Source organism: Mauremys reevesii, linkage group 25, assembly GCF_016161935.1.
Source record: "Mauremys reevesii isolate NIE-2019 linkage group 25, ASM1616193v1, whole genome shotgun sequence".
In the NCBI taxonomy this organism is placed as follows: Eukaryota; Metazoa; Chordata; order Testudines; family Geoemydidae; genus Mauremys; species Mauremys reevesii.
The window spans coordinates 3,167,788-3,184,878 of record NC_052647.1 but is presented as its reverse complement, the minus strand read 5'-3'; the positions used below and the strand labels follow the sequence as shown (position 1 = coordinate 3,184,878).

Sequence of the window (17,091 nt, the reverse complement as noted above, 5' to 3'; positions counted from 1 at the left end):
CAACCATGCCCACCCCAGAGTCGGACCAGGCCCCGCACAGAGCACAGATGACTGCGAGGACAGCAGGGGGCCAGGGGCTGGCTATGGAGAGACAAGCCATGCCCACAGAAAGGGACAGCCCCCGCCAGGCCCCTGCACAGTGCTGGAGGTGGGATAGGCTGAGCTGTGGGAAGGCCCTGCCTCCCATATCCCCATTCCCACCCCTACCCCTTGCATAGAAAGTGTGGGGGGGGGGGGGGGGGGGGGGGAGGAGAGAAAGGCTGTGGAGAGAGGGTTAGGGCCCAGCCCCCAGCAGCTCCTGGCCCAGCCCCCATACCTGAGATGCTCCCCACCCACTCAGCCCCTTCCTGCCTCACCTCAGCTGTTTCTTGCTCCAGGATTTGCCAAATCCGCCCTCCACATGGGACATTGAGGTAGAGTGGTGCATGGAACCTGGGGCACAGAGCTACGGTCACACAACCCCCTAGACAGCCTGGAGCCCCCAAGCCCCTGGGACCTCACACCAGCCCCCTGCTGCGACAGCCCAGAGCACCCCAACCCTTGGAACCCTGCCCTCTCAGATGGCCCACAGCCCCCAACCCAAAACCATCTAGGGACCTCACAGAATGGCTCACCCCAACATCTTGGGACCCCAGCCTGCCAGCCCTCCAGGATGACTCAGATCCATCCACCCCAGCCCCCACCCTAGGCAGCCCAGAACCATCCATCCCCCCACCCCAGAAACCCCACAGATCCACCCCATGTCCCCCCTAGAATAAGCCAGAGCTGTCCCCAGCCCCCTCCAGGATGGTTTGCGGCAGGGACCGGGTGTATAGGGACCTGGGCTGGGGGCATTACAATGCCCCTCTCTATGCCCCTATGTACCCAGGGGCAGTGCAGGGGCCTGGATGCCAACTCAAGAGGTTCAGGGCCAGATCAAGCTGGGTGGGCCTTGGAGGTCCCTCATTTTTCCCCTAGGGGGGCTCTGGAGCTCCTAGCTGGGGACCCTCGCAGACGTCAGGCATTGGTCAGGGGAGTGTACTCCCAGCTAAGGTCAGACCAGGCCTGAACCCCACACAGCCCCAGCAATAGCTGGAGCCTTCCCCGACCCCCAGGGCCAGTGCAAGGATATTTTGCACCCTAGACGAAACTTCCACCTTGCGCCCCCCAGAGCATCACTTATTACAAACTTTCAAAAATGAAGACAGTGGAGTCACATCTTATGCGGAGGTTAGGTTCTAAGGTCAGCGCGTAAGAGGAAAATCACGTATAGTGAACGTTACCATAAAGTACAGCACACACAGTATCCACTAGAACAGGGGTCCTCAACCTACGGCACACGAGCAGATTGTGTTTAAATGGCAGGCTGCAGGTTCCGGTGAGCGGAACCCCAGGCCGGCGGACTGAACCCTGGGTGAACAGTCAGAAGCTCAGACCGGTCACCCAGGCAGGCAGGAGGCTGAGCGGAGCTGCCAGTCTGGGGTCCCGGCCGCCGGCCCACTCAGCCCGCTGCCGGCTGAGTGAACGGAACCCCAGGCTGGCAGTGGGCTCAGCAGCAGCCGGGACCCACAGCCTGCCATTAAAAAAAAAAAAAGGGGGGGGGGCTTGCATGCCACCTTTGGCACGCGTGCCATAGGTTGAGGACCCCTGTTCTAGTGTATACTGTACTTTATGGTAATTTTCACTGTATCTGATTTTCCTCTTACACGCTGACCTTAGAAGCTAAACCCCCATGTAAGATGTGACTCCACTGTAGTGTAAAAAATAATTGGGGGGCACCGCTTTTTGGCACCCCCAAATCGTGGTGCCCTAGGCCCTGATGACCCCATCCCCCATGGAGGGCACAGCATCTCACCTAGCGAGCCTCTGAGCGGGGACTGCGGCTGCCCGCCTGGCAGGAGCGGGTGTAGGAAGCTGAACACTGGGGAACCACTGCAAGAGAAACCGCACATGAGGCTGGAGCACATTAGATCACACCTGAGCCCACAGGTGCCAGCTCAGCACCACCTGGCCCCAGAGGAGACATCTGAGCAGCAACCCATAGGCACCCTATGCCAGCCCAGCAGCAGGCTCCTGGCTTTGGGTGTACCCCACTGCTGGGGATGTGGTCACACTCAGGGCTCCACCAGGGGGAGCTCTGCCTGGTTCGCAGCATGGCAGGGGCAGTGATTTGGGGCAGAAGCCAGTCAGGCTCAGATTGGATTTTACAAACTCATTTCATTCAAGTTCTGCCCTTGCTTCCTGGCAGGAAGTTAACTAAATGAAGCTCTGGTCAGGATGGCAGGGAGAGCCATGACTCCTGGGTCCTATCCCCAGCCCCTGGAATGGAGTGGGGGCTAGTGGTTAGAGCAGCGACGGGGAGCCTGGACTCCTGGGTTCTAGCCCCAGCTCTGAGAGGGCTCTGCCAGGAACTCCCACCGCTGTTTTGAGCCAATATCCTGTTCTGCAGAGACCCAGGTTGAGGAAAACACAAAAACTCACTTAAACTTAAAAAAAAAAAATCCAATTGTTGTGGGGGAAGAAGAGGGTGTTCTCTTTTGGGGGAGGGGCAGCCCAGTCTCACATCCTCACTGAACGTTTCTCTTCCTGAAGGGGGAGGGGGAGGAAATTCCCCCCCCGCAATCAATCCCTCCCCACTTTCCTCCTCCCCAATCACGATACACTCGCTGCCCCTATGTGCCCAGGGGCAGTGCAGGGGCCTGGATGCCAACTCAAGGGGTTCAGGGCCAGATCAAGCTGGGTGGGCCTTGGAGGTCCCTCATTTTTCCCCTAGGGGGGCTCTGGAGCTCCTAGCTGGGGACCCTCGCTCAGCAGCAGCGGGGACCAGAGCGGGGACAAACCAATGGCTGCAGGGGTCCACCTAGTGGGTCAGAGCTGATCCTGCCCAGGCGCTATTTAAGCTGCCAGGCGAGTCATGGCATCAGTACGAGCCCAGCCAGGGCCTGGAAAACAGAATCCCAGCAGGTAGGTGCTGCAGAGACTCCACCCCCCAGCACAGCACAGAGGAACCTCCCGAGCTCCAAGGGGATGAAGAGAGGTCAGGCTCCACAATACCCCCGAGACCCACCAGCTTTATAGAAGAGTCATCAAGAGCTCAGCAGGAGGGAATGACCCAGTGCTACCAGTCCAGTCAGACTGGAGTGACCTGGTGAGAGCGCCCCCTGCAATGCCCCCTAGCGCCGCACCGGGGCCAGCACTGACTGCCAGGGGAGAGCGCCCCCTGCAATGCCCCCTAGTGCCACACTGGGGCCAGCACTGACTGACTGCTAGGGGAGAGCGCCCCCTGCAATGCCCCCTAGTGCCGCACTGGGGCCAGCACTGACTGCCAGGGGAGAGCGCCCCCTGGCCCCTCACTCACCAGCTCCTAGGTACCACAGCAAGACCTGCCCACCATGGCAGGCTGCAGGGGTGCCAAGACTCACCTGTTGCTGTTCCCACTGCTGGGCGTCAGGGAGTCGCTCATTGCAGGAGGATCTGGAAGGCAGGCAGGGAGCATGAGTCTCTGCCCCCAGCCACTCCTGGGGGACGGGCACGGCCAGCATCCGCCCAGGCCAGGCTGCCAGCCCCACAACCCCAACCTGAACAGCAGCCAAGGTCCTTCAAAGGGCTTCGCCAACACAGGGCCTTTGTTCTGGGGCTGGGCTGAGCCAGCTCCCAGCATGCTCCACTCCCACTCCTCCCCTGCCCCGACCTTGGGCAGGGAGCAGCAGCCACAGCCGGGGCAAGGTGGCTAGAAGGGGGGAGTCGTCCGTGGCTGGGGGATGCAATGAACCCACCACACCTTCCAGGAGCAGTCAATCAGCATGTCATCCTATGCTGGACCCCAGGCAGGAGATATCTGCCCCTTTCAGGCAGGGCTCCCCCACCCCACCATACCCAACTGTGACCAGGGGGGTCTAGTGCCAGCCAAAGGGGGCGGGGTTAGAGGCAGCTTTGCTCCAGGGTGATGTCTGGAGGAGACGGGAAACCATCCCCCCAGACTTAGCCTGGCCCAGCAGGGACTGACAGGGCCCCTGGTACCTTTGAGTCCCCCCAGCTCCTTGGGGTGCACAAAGTCCGGCTTGAGCACCTCGAAGCACAGGAAGAGCTCAGCCAGGAACACCCCAATGTTGATCTGCAGAGGAGGCAGAACAGCTGCTCACGTGCTCCAAAGAGGCCAAAGCAATGAGACACCCCCGTCCTCCCGCCCCAGGCACCCTCTAGCCAGGAGAGAGAGAGGATGGACTCCCGATTCCACCCCCCCGGGTGTGTGCAGACCAGGAGGAGCAGGGTGCCCCTCCCCCCAGACCAAGGCACCCATGAGCACAGCAGGTACTCCAGGCCCAGCCCAGCGGGGGCCCTTTGTGCCAGGCTGCACAGCCCCAATTAGAGCAGCCGGAGGCACCAGCCAAGGCCTCATTAGGACCAAGCCGGGCTGTTCCGCCAGGCTGCCTAATCCGCACCCTTCTGCCTCAGTGGAAAGCAAGGGGCGCAGGCTGGGGGGGCTGCAGTCACAGAGAGCTGGGCAGAGCCCCCCGCCCCTAGAACTCCAGAGCCAAGAGCTTTATGGTTATGTTTAACCTGGCCCCAAAGGAGGGGTGTCCTGCCAGGGTGAGTCCGAGCCAGCCACCCCTCTCCACGCAAGTACCCATGCTCCCCACAATGAGCTCCGTCCCCCCGCCCCCGCCAAAAGGCAGGACTCCCGCCCCAAGCTCCCTCACCAGCTGCGGCATGACGACCCCTTCCCACCACACCACCACCCAGACAAGTCTCCCTTGCACAGGGCACCGCCCACATGCTGGGGGCACCTTGGCTCAGGCCTCCCCAACCCCAACCCTGACCCCACTCACCCTCAGCACTGGGGGCACGTAGAGCAGGTCCTCCAGTGCCAGGGGGCAGCAGCCACCCAGGTACTCAGTGCAGAATTCCTGGATCAGCTGCAGGTTGTAGAGGCTGTCGGCCACCGACATGGTCTCCTTCAGGCACACGTCTGCAGGGAGTGGGGCATGAGAGCTGCCCGGGGACTGCCCCCCCAGACCTATGGTTCCCCACCCTGCCCCTCTGGGCCCCAGGGACTGCCCCGCACCAGACCTTCCCCTCCTCCTCCTCCTGGCCCCAGGGACTGCCCCGCACCAGACCTTCCCCTCCTCCTCCTCCTGGCCCCAGGGACTGCCCCGCACCAGACCTTCCCCTCCTCCTCCTCCTGGCCCCAGGGACTGCCCCGCACCAGACCTTCCCCTCCTCCTCCTCCTGGCCCCAGGGACTGCCCCACACCAGACCTTCCCCTCCTCCTCCTCCTGGCCCCAGGGACTGCCCCACACCAGACCTTCCCCTCCTCCTCCTCCTGGCCCCAGGGACTGCCCCCACCAGACCTTCCCCTCCTCCTCCTACTGGCCCCAGGGACTGCACCTCACCAGACCTTCCCCTCCTCCTCCTCCTGGCCCCAGGGACTGCCCCGCACCAGACCTTCCCCTCCTCCTCCTCCTGGCCCCAGGGACTGCCCCGCACCAGACCTTCCCCTCCTCCTCCTCCTCCTCCTGGCCCCAGGGACTGCCCCACACCAGACCTTCCCCTCCTCCTCCTCCTGGCCCCAGGGACTGCCCCGCACCAGACCTTACCCGCCGCCGCCTCCAGGCCCCACGGACGGCCCCCCCCCCCACCGTCCCCACCGCCTCCTCCTCCTCCTGGCCCCAGGGACTGCCCCGCACCAGACCTTCCCCTCCTCCTCCTCCTGGCCCCAGGGACTGCCCCCCACCAGACCTTCCCCTCCCCAGCCAGGCTCCCAACCCCTGCTCCTCCCAGCCCCAGGGATCTTCCCCCTCCCCCCACGCAGCCCTAGGGACTGCTCCACCCAGCCAGCACAGCCCCCAGGCTCCCAACCCATCACTGCCTGGCACCCCATCCTTAGTCACGCCCCACATTTGAACTCACCCTCCAGACGCACCACATCAGGGCAGTAATAGTGAATGGTGGCAGCGATGGCACCCCCGTTGGCCAAGTCCTTCATGCCCAAAATGGGTGTGAAGCAGGGTGTCTGTTTGGGCAGCACCTTGTCCTTCCGGTACCGGATCTGCCCAGAGCAGAGACAGAGAGGGGGGTGAACAGCTGGAGGGTGGCCCCCCCATGGGGGGGGAGGAATTGCAAAGCCAGTGGCATTGCAGGCTCCTCCGCTCTACCTGCCACCCTCTCAGGTCAGGGGCCCTCAACTGCCTAGTGACCCTGCCCCCTCCCATCACTCCAGCTGTCCCCAGCATGCTGGCTACCGACCCCCTATTCTCCCAGTCCCCGCCTCCCCAGGGTCTCTATGGCTCAGCAGACCACTAGTGCCCCCATTCACACCCAGCCTTGGGTTCCCTCTTCCAGGTGTCTTCTTCCCTGTGCCCCCAGCACCCCATTGAGAAAGGTCCACTCATCCCAACACGGCTCCCCCTCCCATATGGGGCATCAGGAAAAGGCTTTGTGCTGGGAGGGATCAGGCTCCCTCAGGGCAGGGGGGCTGTGGCTGGGGTCCCAAGGGGCAGAGCAGCCAGGATGAGCTGTGACCTGGGGATGCCACCCCCACCCACCCCACAACACATAGGACACAGCACAGCTCAACACAATAGCCCTCCCCTTGCCCCTCAGTCTAGGGCTGCCCTACTGCCCCACAGGCCTGGCACGGAGGGAGGAAAGCAGGAAAGACAAGCCGGGGGCCCTCGCTCTGGGCCAGGCCCCCCTGCACTGAGAGGCCCCAGCTGGGTGAACAGGACACCCCTTCCCGTCCTGCCCTGAGGTCACGGCAACACTCGCCACTCGAGCACAGGAGACGAGACAACAGCCAGCATCCCGGTGCAGGGACGGGCACACAGAGCCGAGCAGGGCAGGAGCGTGCAACTACAGCAAGGGTGGGGCACAGCCAACAGACAGACGGCCAGCAGGCCAGACAGACAGCCTCGCGAAGGCATGAAAAAAGGGGGACAAAAAAAGTTATGGGATGCCCTGTTATTCCTGCTGCAATGAGCCCCTGGCAGGGACTGGGGAGGGAGCACTCCCCCACCCCCAACAACATTGCTTGGGGAACCCCTGCCCCCTCCAACACACCACAGCCCAGACGCTGCAGGACCCCAACAGAAGGGGTCAGGAGACCCTATCGGAATGAGGGAGGGGGGCAGTCTGGTCCAGGAGCCACCAACTGCTCCATTACAGCCCAGCGGTCCCACAGGCCTGTGAACCAGACTCCCCCACCTCCCTGACATGGGCTGGGGGTGCCAATCCATCCTGTGCTGCTCCCTTGCAATGGCATCCCCGCTGGTGGAAAGCGGAGTCCATGGGGCTTACAGTTCCCTTAGCAGGGGTGGCAACGGACACTTCAGCCAAACACAGGGCTGCCTGTCCCCAGCTTGGGGCAGCTCCTCCGGGGGTGTCCATCACCTGGGCCACCCCATAGCTAACCCAGGAGGGGAGAAAGGGGGCACAGTGGTGTGTATGCCGGCACAGGGAATCAAACCTGGGACCTTCGGAACTAGGAGGGACTCCCCTGGCAAGACGCACCCTCTTGGCCACAGGGTGGGTTGCAGCCACTAGATGGCACCATGACGCTAGGCCTGTGCAAACACCCTACCGCTCCCCAGGGGCAGCCTTTGGGGGGCAAAGCTGCCTTGTCACATGTAATAGTCTATGCTTCTATTGTACCCTGCAAAGTCAGGGGGGAGTGACATAGTGGAGCACAGACCTATGAAAAGCCTGGGGGAAGCAAACCAAGGTCTGGGGGAGCTGCCCCCATTGCCCCATAGCAAGTGATGCCCCAGTCATTCATGCCAACCCATCAGGCCCAGAGGCCACTGCACTTCAAAACCTTTCAGCATGGGCAGGGCCTGCTGCTGCGGGGACATGGGCTGGGGGCAGGGGCATTGCAGGAGGAATAACCAGCCCCGCCAGGCAGGGGATGGAACAGAACAAAAAAAGCTCAGTGGGTGCGGCGGGCACGCAGCAGCGGGCACAGCAGGGCACAGGCACTGAGTGATACGTTACCACAGGAGGTTTACTCCCCGACTCCTTCAAACAAAAAGCGATGGCATGCTGGATGCAACAGCAAAGGAAAGAGAAAGCCTTGTCAATGCGGGGGCCCAGCGGCTGCCGGAGAGAGCGCCACAGGGAGGGAGCTGCTGCCTGGCCAGGCCTGTGGGGGGCGCCACTCTACAGCCCTTCCCTCTAGGGCACTGCCTTCTGAGCCTGCCCCAGGGTGGCCCTCTCCTAACATGCAGCAGGGGTCCCTGCAAAGATGCCTCCCTATAGCCCAACTAGACTGTGGGGCATCCCTCAAACCCAATTCTAACCTAACCCTGGGGGGTGGGCACCCTCCTGCTTGTAGCCTGGACCCCAGAGCACTGGGGGCCCTAACCCCTAGAGGGGGATAAGAGCAAGAAAAGAGAAAGGGGGGGGGGGAGAAATGTGTCATGTGACCAGCATGCTGCTTTTGATTGGCTGTCTGACTCCCCCACTCCTGGGTCTCTTAGCTCATTACTGAACCCAACTCTCCCCAGTGCAGCCATAGGGTCCATTTTGGGGGGTCACAGGCTGGACAGTCCTATGTACCCTTACCTGACCCGCCCCCCACATGGATCCTGAACCTGGCAAGACCCAGGCAATGCCCCTCCCTTCCCAGCCACCAGAAGGGGATTCACCCCCAACCCTGCTCAGCTGGGCAGATGCCACAGACCTGTGTGTAAGAAGCTAAGAGACTGAAGAAGGAGGTATGGGGGGGAGGGGGGGAGGAGTTGTGAGCAAAGGATGCTGGGATGCATTGACCACCATCTGCTGGCCTCTAGTGACAGGCACCTCCCGCCACTTCCCAGCAGAAATCCCCCACAATGGGGTCTGACAGGGCATCTTCTGGTCTGAGCCCAGCAGACCCACCACCCAAGAGAGCCCCACCCAGACCATTGAGGATGCTGCCTTCCACCCCCAAGGGACAGGATGGCATCCAGGGGACCCAGCCTCCCCTCCCCGCCATGAGCCAAGCCCAGGGGTGGAGAAGGAATGGCTTCCCCACAGCAGGCACCCTCCCACAATGCTCTGGTCCACCAACTGTTCCAGAGTAGGAACTTCCCTCAGTGCTAGGGCCCCTCCTCATCACCCCTCACAGGGGCTAATTTAAAAAAGTTAATAATTGGACATATACCAATCTCCTAGAACGGGAAGGGACCTTGAAAGGTCATTGAGTCCAGCCCCCTGCCTTCACTAGCAGGACCAATTTTTGCCCCAGATCCCTAAGTGGCCCCCTCAAGGATTGAACTCACAACCCTGGGTTTAGCAGGCCAATGCTCAAACCACTGAGCGATCCCTCCCCCACACAGTGCCCTGGGGCCTGCCCCTCTCCACCACCACCCACACAGGGGCCACCCTTCCCACAGTGCCCTGGGGCCACACACACCCCACAGTACCCTAGCGCCTCTCCCTACCTCTCCTCCCACCCCCCACAGGGGCCATCCTTCCAACAGTGCTCTGGGGCCTGCCACCTCCCCACCCTCACCCCCCACACAGGGGCCATCCTTCCCAGTGTCCTGGGGCCTGCCACCTCCCTCTCCTCTCCCCTCCCCTCCCCAGGGCCATCCTTCCCACAGTGCTCTGGGGTCTCTCCTCACCCTCCCATGGGGGCCATCCTTCCCACAGTGCTCTGGGGCCCCAGCATCCTTTGCTCAGGGTGGGGGGTCTCTTGGCATGCAGACCCACAGCCAGCAGCGCTGGCAGGACATGGCCCCGGCCATCAGAGTTGGCACAGGGGAGGGGAGAGTAAATAAACCACCCACTTACAGGAACCAGTTTCCAGTACCACCTGGTGGGACACTGATGCGGAGAAGGAGAAAGGCCACAGGAAGGAGGAGAGAGAGACGCAGAAGAGAAGAGTCACACAGCGAACCTCCATGGGCAGCCACGCAGGGGTCACGCCAGCTGCCCCAGGGCAGCCCTGCAGCAGGGGAGGGCAGACTGCATGCCCAGCACGAGGGTAGGGGAGCTCCTGTCCCCTGAGTGCAGGAGGGGTGCATGGAAATGCCCCCACACCTCTGCTCACCCCCAGGCACAGAGCCGCCCCTTGCTTACCCACCAGCCACCAGGGCAGCACTGGGAGCCAGGGACCACTGCCCAGAGGGGGAAGCATGGGGTGGGAGGGAAGCATGTGGGGGCAGCAGCTAGACTAGGATCCATCACCCCAGGAGGTCAGAGCACACACAATCCCTCCCACCCTCCAAAACACACACACACACACACACACACAGCACGGCCAAGAAGGGGACATCCAGCAGCAGACCCGAGGATGGACAGTGCCCGCCCCTCCCACAACAGGGCAGGAGAGGGCAGGTGTCCCTTGGTCCATGGCCTCCGGGGACCAGCCACAGCCCCTCCCTGAAGGAGTTAATGCCACCAAGCCCCAGGAATACTCCATGGCCCCAGCACACCACCCGCTATGGTGCAGTGGCCCTGCCCACTCACCCTGCTTCGAGCTAGAGGGCCCCACACAAACCCCCTGGTTCCCCCATAGGAAGACCTCAGCACAGTGCTAGACCGACCCACCTTGGGGCCGCTTGCTGGGGACTGGCCCTGGCCCTCTGTGCCAGGCACTGGCTGCTGCGAGCCCTCACGCTCTGTGCTCTCCTGCAGCTTGCGGTTCACCTGTGGGGGATAGTGACAGGTTAGTCTGTGCTGAGGCAGGGAGAGCCCCTCCCCCGATGCTGCAGGAAGAGGGCAGCTCAGCATGGGCTCAAGGGCCGGAGGCCAGAGTCTCTAGGGTGGCAGGAGACCACTCCCTGTGTCAGATGGGGGCTCCCACTCACAGCAGTGTCCGGGGAACAAGCATCCCAAAGCTAGAGGCACCAGGGGCCACGGCTCCCCGCACAGTTCCCCCAGCATCCCACCATCGTACCGTGTCCACCCAGCAGAGGAGCTTCTGCTCCCAGGAGCCGGCGCCAAGGTCGGTGCCAGGGGGGGCACTCAGTGAGCGGGTGGATTCCACAGCAAAGGCTATCATCAGGGAGTCAATCACTGCCAGGTGTGCGCCCTGCAGGGAGAATGGACTATCAGACACTGCCCCATCACCAGCCCCACCATGCTACCCTGGCCCAGAGACCCTGCCCCAGCTCCCCATGGAGAGACAGGACTGTCAGACACATCCTCGCCTGCCATGCATCCCAACCCCATGACCCAGTCCCGAGAGCACCCTCTCTGCCAGGCCCACACCTGGGCCCAACCCAGAGATTCAGTCATACACACAAGCCCCCACATGCCCTGCCCCAACCCAAAGCCCCCTCTCCCTTCATCAACCCTGCATCCCAGACACCCCTCACGCTCCACTGAAAACACCCTGCAGGGAGAAAGGACCATTAGACACAGCACTCACCGGATACTCCCCCCGACACACACCCCTGTGCCTTGCACAACCTAGAGACCCCCACAGGCCCTGGCCCTTAGCCGCCTCACCCCCCTCACTCCATGGCCTTGCCCAGCCCAGAGACCCCACCCCCCAAAGAGCCACTGCCAATCCCACACCAGCCAAGACACCCTCATCCCTGTGACCCAAACAGCCTGATGCTCACCTCTCCCATGGGCACAAGACCCCCTGATTTACACCTGCCTGGGGCACCTTGGGCGGGGGCAGAGAGGGGGTTTGGATGAGCACAAGATGTACCCCCCACCCCCCGACCATCGCAGAAGCAGCCCTTGGCCCCAACACTGGTACGCCGCAGGCTCAGCTTGGCCAGTGAGTCGTCAGCACAGACCCTTGGTATTTGAACGGGCCCTACACCAGACCCTCGCTAGCCACAGGGCCTCCACTCCCCACAGCTAGGGCAGCCCCCAAAGTTCACCCCATAGGCACTGCCCACAGTCAGAGGGCAGGACATGCACCCCCAGCCCAGGGAGGGAAGCAAACAGAAATACTCTAAGAGCCAGAGGAACGGAGCCCCATATTCTCTTCCCCCCACCACCCCCCACTGGGGCCAAGCCCAGGGCTGGGAGCAGCCAAGGATACCCACAGCCACAGGCCTCAAGGTGCCTGCAGAGGGGCTGGGGGCCTCTGACAAGTCAGCACCAAGGGTCAGGCAGGCTTAAGAGAGGAGAGTGAGAGGTTTAATGGCCCCAAGCCAGCTGAGTCCATACAGATACTAGAGCTCCAGGGCTTTGCTGCCGGGCCCAGCCCAGACATGGACCTCACTGCCGGGGCAGGGCCTGCGGGTAACTCATGCCACGGCAGCACCAGGCCCACTGACCTTCGGATGTAGGGCCTGGCACGACAACAAGCTTACATACCTTGGGGAAGGCAATGGCAGCTCTGAGGGAGCAAGGCCTAATGGTTACAGCAGGAGACTGGCACCAGGACGCCTGGGTTCCATTCCCAGCTCTTAGAGGAGTGGGGTCCAGTGGTTTGAGCAGGGGAGTCAAGACTGGGTTCTGCCCCTGACTGGCTGTGTCCTCTCAGGCAAACCCCTTCAGCCTCTGTGCCTCAATTTTCCCCTCTACTAGTGACTCTTCCCCCTCCCCAGGAGGGCAACACTCCCAGCCCCTGACTAGGTGAGACTCTCACTGGGCCCCCTCAGAGTGGAGGCAGCTTCCCCATAACCTGGCAGGGACTGACCAAGACAAGCATCCACCCCACCCCTCAATGGAGCACAGGGAGCCTGGGGCTACATTCTCAGGAGCTGATGGTGAAAGCAGAGCTGGGGGGTGGGGGAGCAGGGCTGAGGGCAACAGGGCTCCCCAGCACCATGGCGGCTGTTGGATGAGCCAGCTGGAGCCATTAATATGAACCTGTAAGAGTGAGGGGTGGGAGGGCAGGGCCCCGCCCGGGCTGGGCTGACAGGGTCCCAGGGTTCATGCCAGTGCCACAGACCTCAGGCAGAGGAACCCATGTGCCCCAGGAGCAGGGTCCCAGCCCCCTCTCCTCTGCAGACAAGGGTAATAGGATCCTCCCACAAGCCAATTATCCCTGCACAGATCCCCTGGCATCCCATCATGGCTAATGTTTAACCCGATTAGCGCAGCTCCGACCCTGGTACCAGAGCTCCCAGCTCCCCCGCGGCCACAGCCTGGGAGGGATCCAGCTGGCTGTTGCCTAACACAGCAGCTCGTCAATCATTAACATGAGCCCATCCCCCATAGGCCAGGGCACGGGCACCAGCCTGGGTGTGACAGAGCCCACACCAAGCCTAGAGACTCCAGTGTGCACTGGGCTCCCCTATTCCTGTCTGGACAGATAGTATGGCCCTCATCCCCCACCCGGGGGGGGGGGGGTGGATCCCAGACACAGGGGGCTGCTCAGGTCAGGCTCCCTGGAGAACTGTCAGACTGTGCCTGCCCAGAAACCCCCAGTCGGGGGAAAAATCCCATTAGCCAGGCCTGGGCTGGGCAGGGGCAAATGGGGGGTGTTATGCCAGTATCGCCTAAGGAGCTGCCGAGGGCAGAACCACAGAGCGTGGAACAGGCAGTGGAGGGCACAAGGAGCACTCACCTTCCTGAAGAAGGCAGCCCAAGAAGGGTTTCTTTTGTGTAGGCCGGGGGGTTAGGCTCTCAGCCTTCCCTGGCTGAGACAGACCTAGACAGACCCGGGGGGTGGGAAGAAGGGGCTTTTGTGACAGGGATTTGGGTAGGCTGACTGGAGGAAACACCAGCTGGGTAATAGAGATCAGCCCCAGTTAGCCTGCAGAACTGCCTGCCACTGGATCTCAGGGGGGAGTCAGAGAAGGAGCCAGATGTTTTCTGTGAGCAGTGGGACAGTGGCAGCTCCATTAGCTGGGGGTAGATGCTCAAAGGTCATAAACCATCACACACACTTAAGGCAGCCCCAGCCCCAACCTCCAGTCCCCAACAGGGAGAGAATTTCCTCCCATGCAAAATGTAAAGAGCCCCCTGCCAGTGAGGGGTCTGTAACTGGCCAGCATCAGCCACCAGGGACCAGGCCAGATGCACGATTTCTGTGGCAGAGGTGGAGAGTCTGCGCTAGAAGGACACTGATCAGCCCTCACAGCCAGGGCCACCAGGCCGATGCCCTCTCTAGCCTAGGCTATGCAGTGCGGGAGGGGACGACAGACCACTGCAGCCTTGCTGGGCAGACTGCCCCCCCGAGCCCTGTGGGATTTAGGGATGGGGATTACAGCGCCATGGCAGCAGGGGCCTGGCAAGGCTCCTGCGAGGATGGGGATCAGGCACTGTTCTGACAGGGATGGGGAACCAGGCCAGGGTGCAGGGCCCTGGGGCAGCCTGTCCAGCTGGCACAGCAGCTGGGATTGGAGCAAGGGAGTCAATCATTCTCCCTCCCCACAGCCACGGAACCTAAGTCAGGCAGGACTGGGACACTCATGGCAGGTTCATGCCCTGATAGCACCCCTAGAGGCTGGGCTAGACAGCTGGGACCCTCTAATCCCCATTGTCTGCTCCCCTTCAGCACAGGGGAGAAGCCAAAAAGGGCCAGTGTCCCCCCACCCATACTCCAGCTCTCCCAGGCTGCCCACCCTCATCTGCAGGGGCTGCAGGTCCCAGAACCAGCTCCCTGGGGCATCAGGCCTTGAGACAGGGAGCCCAGGACTCGGTGCCGCCACTGAGTGCCACCCACACCCTCCCAGGGCAGCCCAGCTACCAAGGCACCCTGCTGGGGGCACACAGGAGAGCCCGCCACATGGCTGTGATTTCCCCCGCCTCCACCCAGAGCTGTGTGTGGCCCAGAGAACTGGGTTGTGCCCTCGCCGTGCCCTGCATGATGCCCCCTCCGGGGCTCTGAACCAGCCATGGCTCTCTATATATAGCACACCCACCCCACTCCCAGCCTGAGCCAGAGCCTTACAGCCAGATCACCAGGGCGGCATTAATAGCAATCCAAGCACAGCTCAGCCACACCAACAGCTGGGCCCTTAACCACCCCACACAGGCAGGTTTATAATCTCCAGGCTACAGGAGCAGACCTCCTGCTGCCAAGATCACCCCTGGATTTAAGCAGGCTGGTGAGACCCTTGCCCCCCCGCCCCCCACACACACAGTCTGTGGGACTTATCCAGCCCAGACAGCAGCTGCTCCCGGCAGAGCTGACCTGACTTCCCAGAGCCCCCAGCTAGTGCCACCTTGGGGCCCCCAGTCAGGAGCCCTGTGCTCATAGGCCCACCCCCACACACCAGAGATCACCCACAAATAGCACACACCCACCCAGACAGCATTAACCTCGCACACCCAGCAACCTGGCCCAGCCTGAGGAGGGGAGGGGGCCCCCCTCTCTGGGTTTGAAAGTCCCACCCAGCGCACACAGCAGGCAGGCCCCCAGCTCAACACCCAGCTTGCAGATAGCTCCCACCCCAATGGTGGTTCAGGTGCCAGCCAGGATCCCAGCTCGTAAAGGCCCCACCCTGACGCCAATGTACTTCCCAGGCCTGTGCCCAGTGCCTGCAGGGGGAGGCGGCAGCCAAGATGGGCTGGGGGGCAGATCTGCCCAATCCAGGGTGCCTGCTCCCTCCCCCCAAAAAATGCATCAGCCTCCCCCAGTGCTAGGCTCATGCCCTTCCCCATAAGAAGCCTACTCCAGGGGGCACCACAGCTCCCATTCCCTACCCTGGCAACATCTGCCCCTTCCACCTGCCAATGCCCATCCTGGGCCCCAAGCACCCTCCTACCCTTGGCCAGCCAAGGCCCCACTGGACACCTCCCACCAGGGGCGGCTCCAGGCCCCAGCACGCCAAGCACATGCTTGGGGCGGCATGCTGCGGGGGGCGCTCTGCCGGTCGCCGGGAGGGCGGCAGGCAGCTCCGGTGGACCTCCTGCAGGCGTGTCTGCGGAGGGTCCGCTGGTCCCGCGGCTTCGGTGGAGCATCCGCAGGCACGCCGTGCTTGGGGCAGCGAAATTGCTAGAGCCGCCCCTGCCTCCCACAACACAACCATGCACTGTCCTGGGTGTCCAGGCACCTGGCACCACAGGAAACCCCGCAGCAGAGGCTCCCTCTCCACAATACATAGAAAGATCCCTGGACAGGACACACAGAGAGACACCCCAGGGGCAAGGGGCAGTCTGGAAGCTCCCCCACCCCCACCCCCCCAAGCTGTTTGGAGGACCCTAGGCAGACACCTCCCCTAATTACTGCACTGGAACATGCACCCCTGAAGCAGTCACCAGACAGTCGCTCCACCTGGTCTTACCATCTTGATGGGTTTCTGGCGCAGGTCAGCCTCCTTGACAGCCTTGTCCTGGTAGGTGGGGGCCAGGCCACGGTGCCCCAGCAGCGCCAGCAGGGCAGTATTGTCCTTGGGGGTGGGCTCGGTCGCATCGTCAGGGGGCAGCACCTGGCGGCAGGCCCGGCAGTAAATGTCTGAGGAGAGCAGCAGGCGTGTCACGGGCGGCTTGATGTGCTCCTGCTCGTACTGGTCTGTGTAGAAGGGGTCACGCAGCTCCTCTGGCACGTTCTCTGCAAGAAGGAGGGGGTGAGGAGCTGCTGAGGGGGCCCTCACTCACCCAGAATCCCCACAGATCTCCCATGGCTCCCCATTCACCCAGCATGCCTCACTAACTATCCCCCAACAGCCCCTAACAGCTCCCCATGTCCCAAATGGTCCACCCCATTCACATCCTCTTGAATCCCCATGCCCCCCCATTCCCATGACCCCCTTTCCCTCCACAACCCCACTCTGAGCCCCCCACTCATCAAGCCCCAAAACTCCCGCTGTGATCCATTCCCCCTATAGGGACTCTGGAGAAGGAACAGATTTTCCCAGTCAGTGCTGGAGAAGGGGACCCCCAGCCCCTGTGGGGCCCCACAGCAGCAAGCCTGGCCCCCACCCTGATTCCCAGCTCCCAGACAGGAGCTGCCCCCCCTCCCACATGGCGCCTGTACAGACACGTCCTGGGGTATGAGAAGCAGGGGCCGACACGTCTTCCCACGGGCCATGGCCCTGCTGCCTCCCTCGCCCAGAGCTGCCAGGGCGTCAGGCGGAGGTGGATGGAGCCGACAGGGTTCCCAGGCATGGGGAGGGGCGGGCAGGTGCATCGGGATGACGGGGGGTCACTCCCAGGGGCAGGAGGGGCATAGCAGCCAGCATGAGAGAGCACAGGGGGATGATCCCCACTCTTGCAACCCCCGCAGAGCGCGCACACAGCCCAGCCAGCCCCTCCAGCAGCAGGGAGCCCGAG

General features: G+C 62.6%; 1 protein-coding gene across 3 annotated transcripts in view; it reads right to left on the bottom strand.

Annotated features, from left to right (window-relative positions):
• The window catches only part of CAMSAP3 (calmodulin regulated spectrin associated protein family member 3), a 37,964-nt gene that overhangs the window by 8,445 nt on the left and 12,428 nt on the right, over positions 1-17,091 (bottom strand). For 2 of the 3 annotated variants that reach the window (XM_039514025.1, XM_039514026.1), the window contains exons 2-10: positions 16,104-16,369; positions 10,859-10,993; positions 10,510-10,608; positions 5,890-6,028; positions 4,809-4,948; positions 4,000-4,093; positions 3,402-3,453; positions 1,835-1,911; positions 357-432 (exon numbers count right to left, since the gene is read on the bottom strand). In XM_039514025.1, the coding sequence (XP_039369959.1) occupies positions 357-432; positions 1,835-1,911; positions 3,402-3,453; positions 4,000-4,093; positions 4,809-4,948; positions 5,890-6,028; positions 10,510-10,608; positions 10,859-10,993; positions 16,104-16,369 (1,078 nt within the window). Of the gene's footprint in view, positions 1-356; positions 433-1,834; positions 1,912-3,401; positions 3,454-3,999; positions 4,094-4,808; positions 4,949-5,889; positions 6,029-7,968; positions 8,017-9,750; positions 9,784-10,509; positions 10,609-10,858; positions 10,994-16,103; positions 16,370-17,091 lie in introns of all 3 variants that reach the window. The other variant, XM_039514027.1, reaches the window with a different exon arrangement.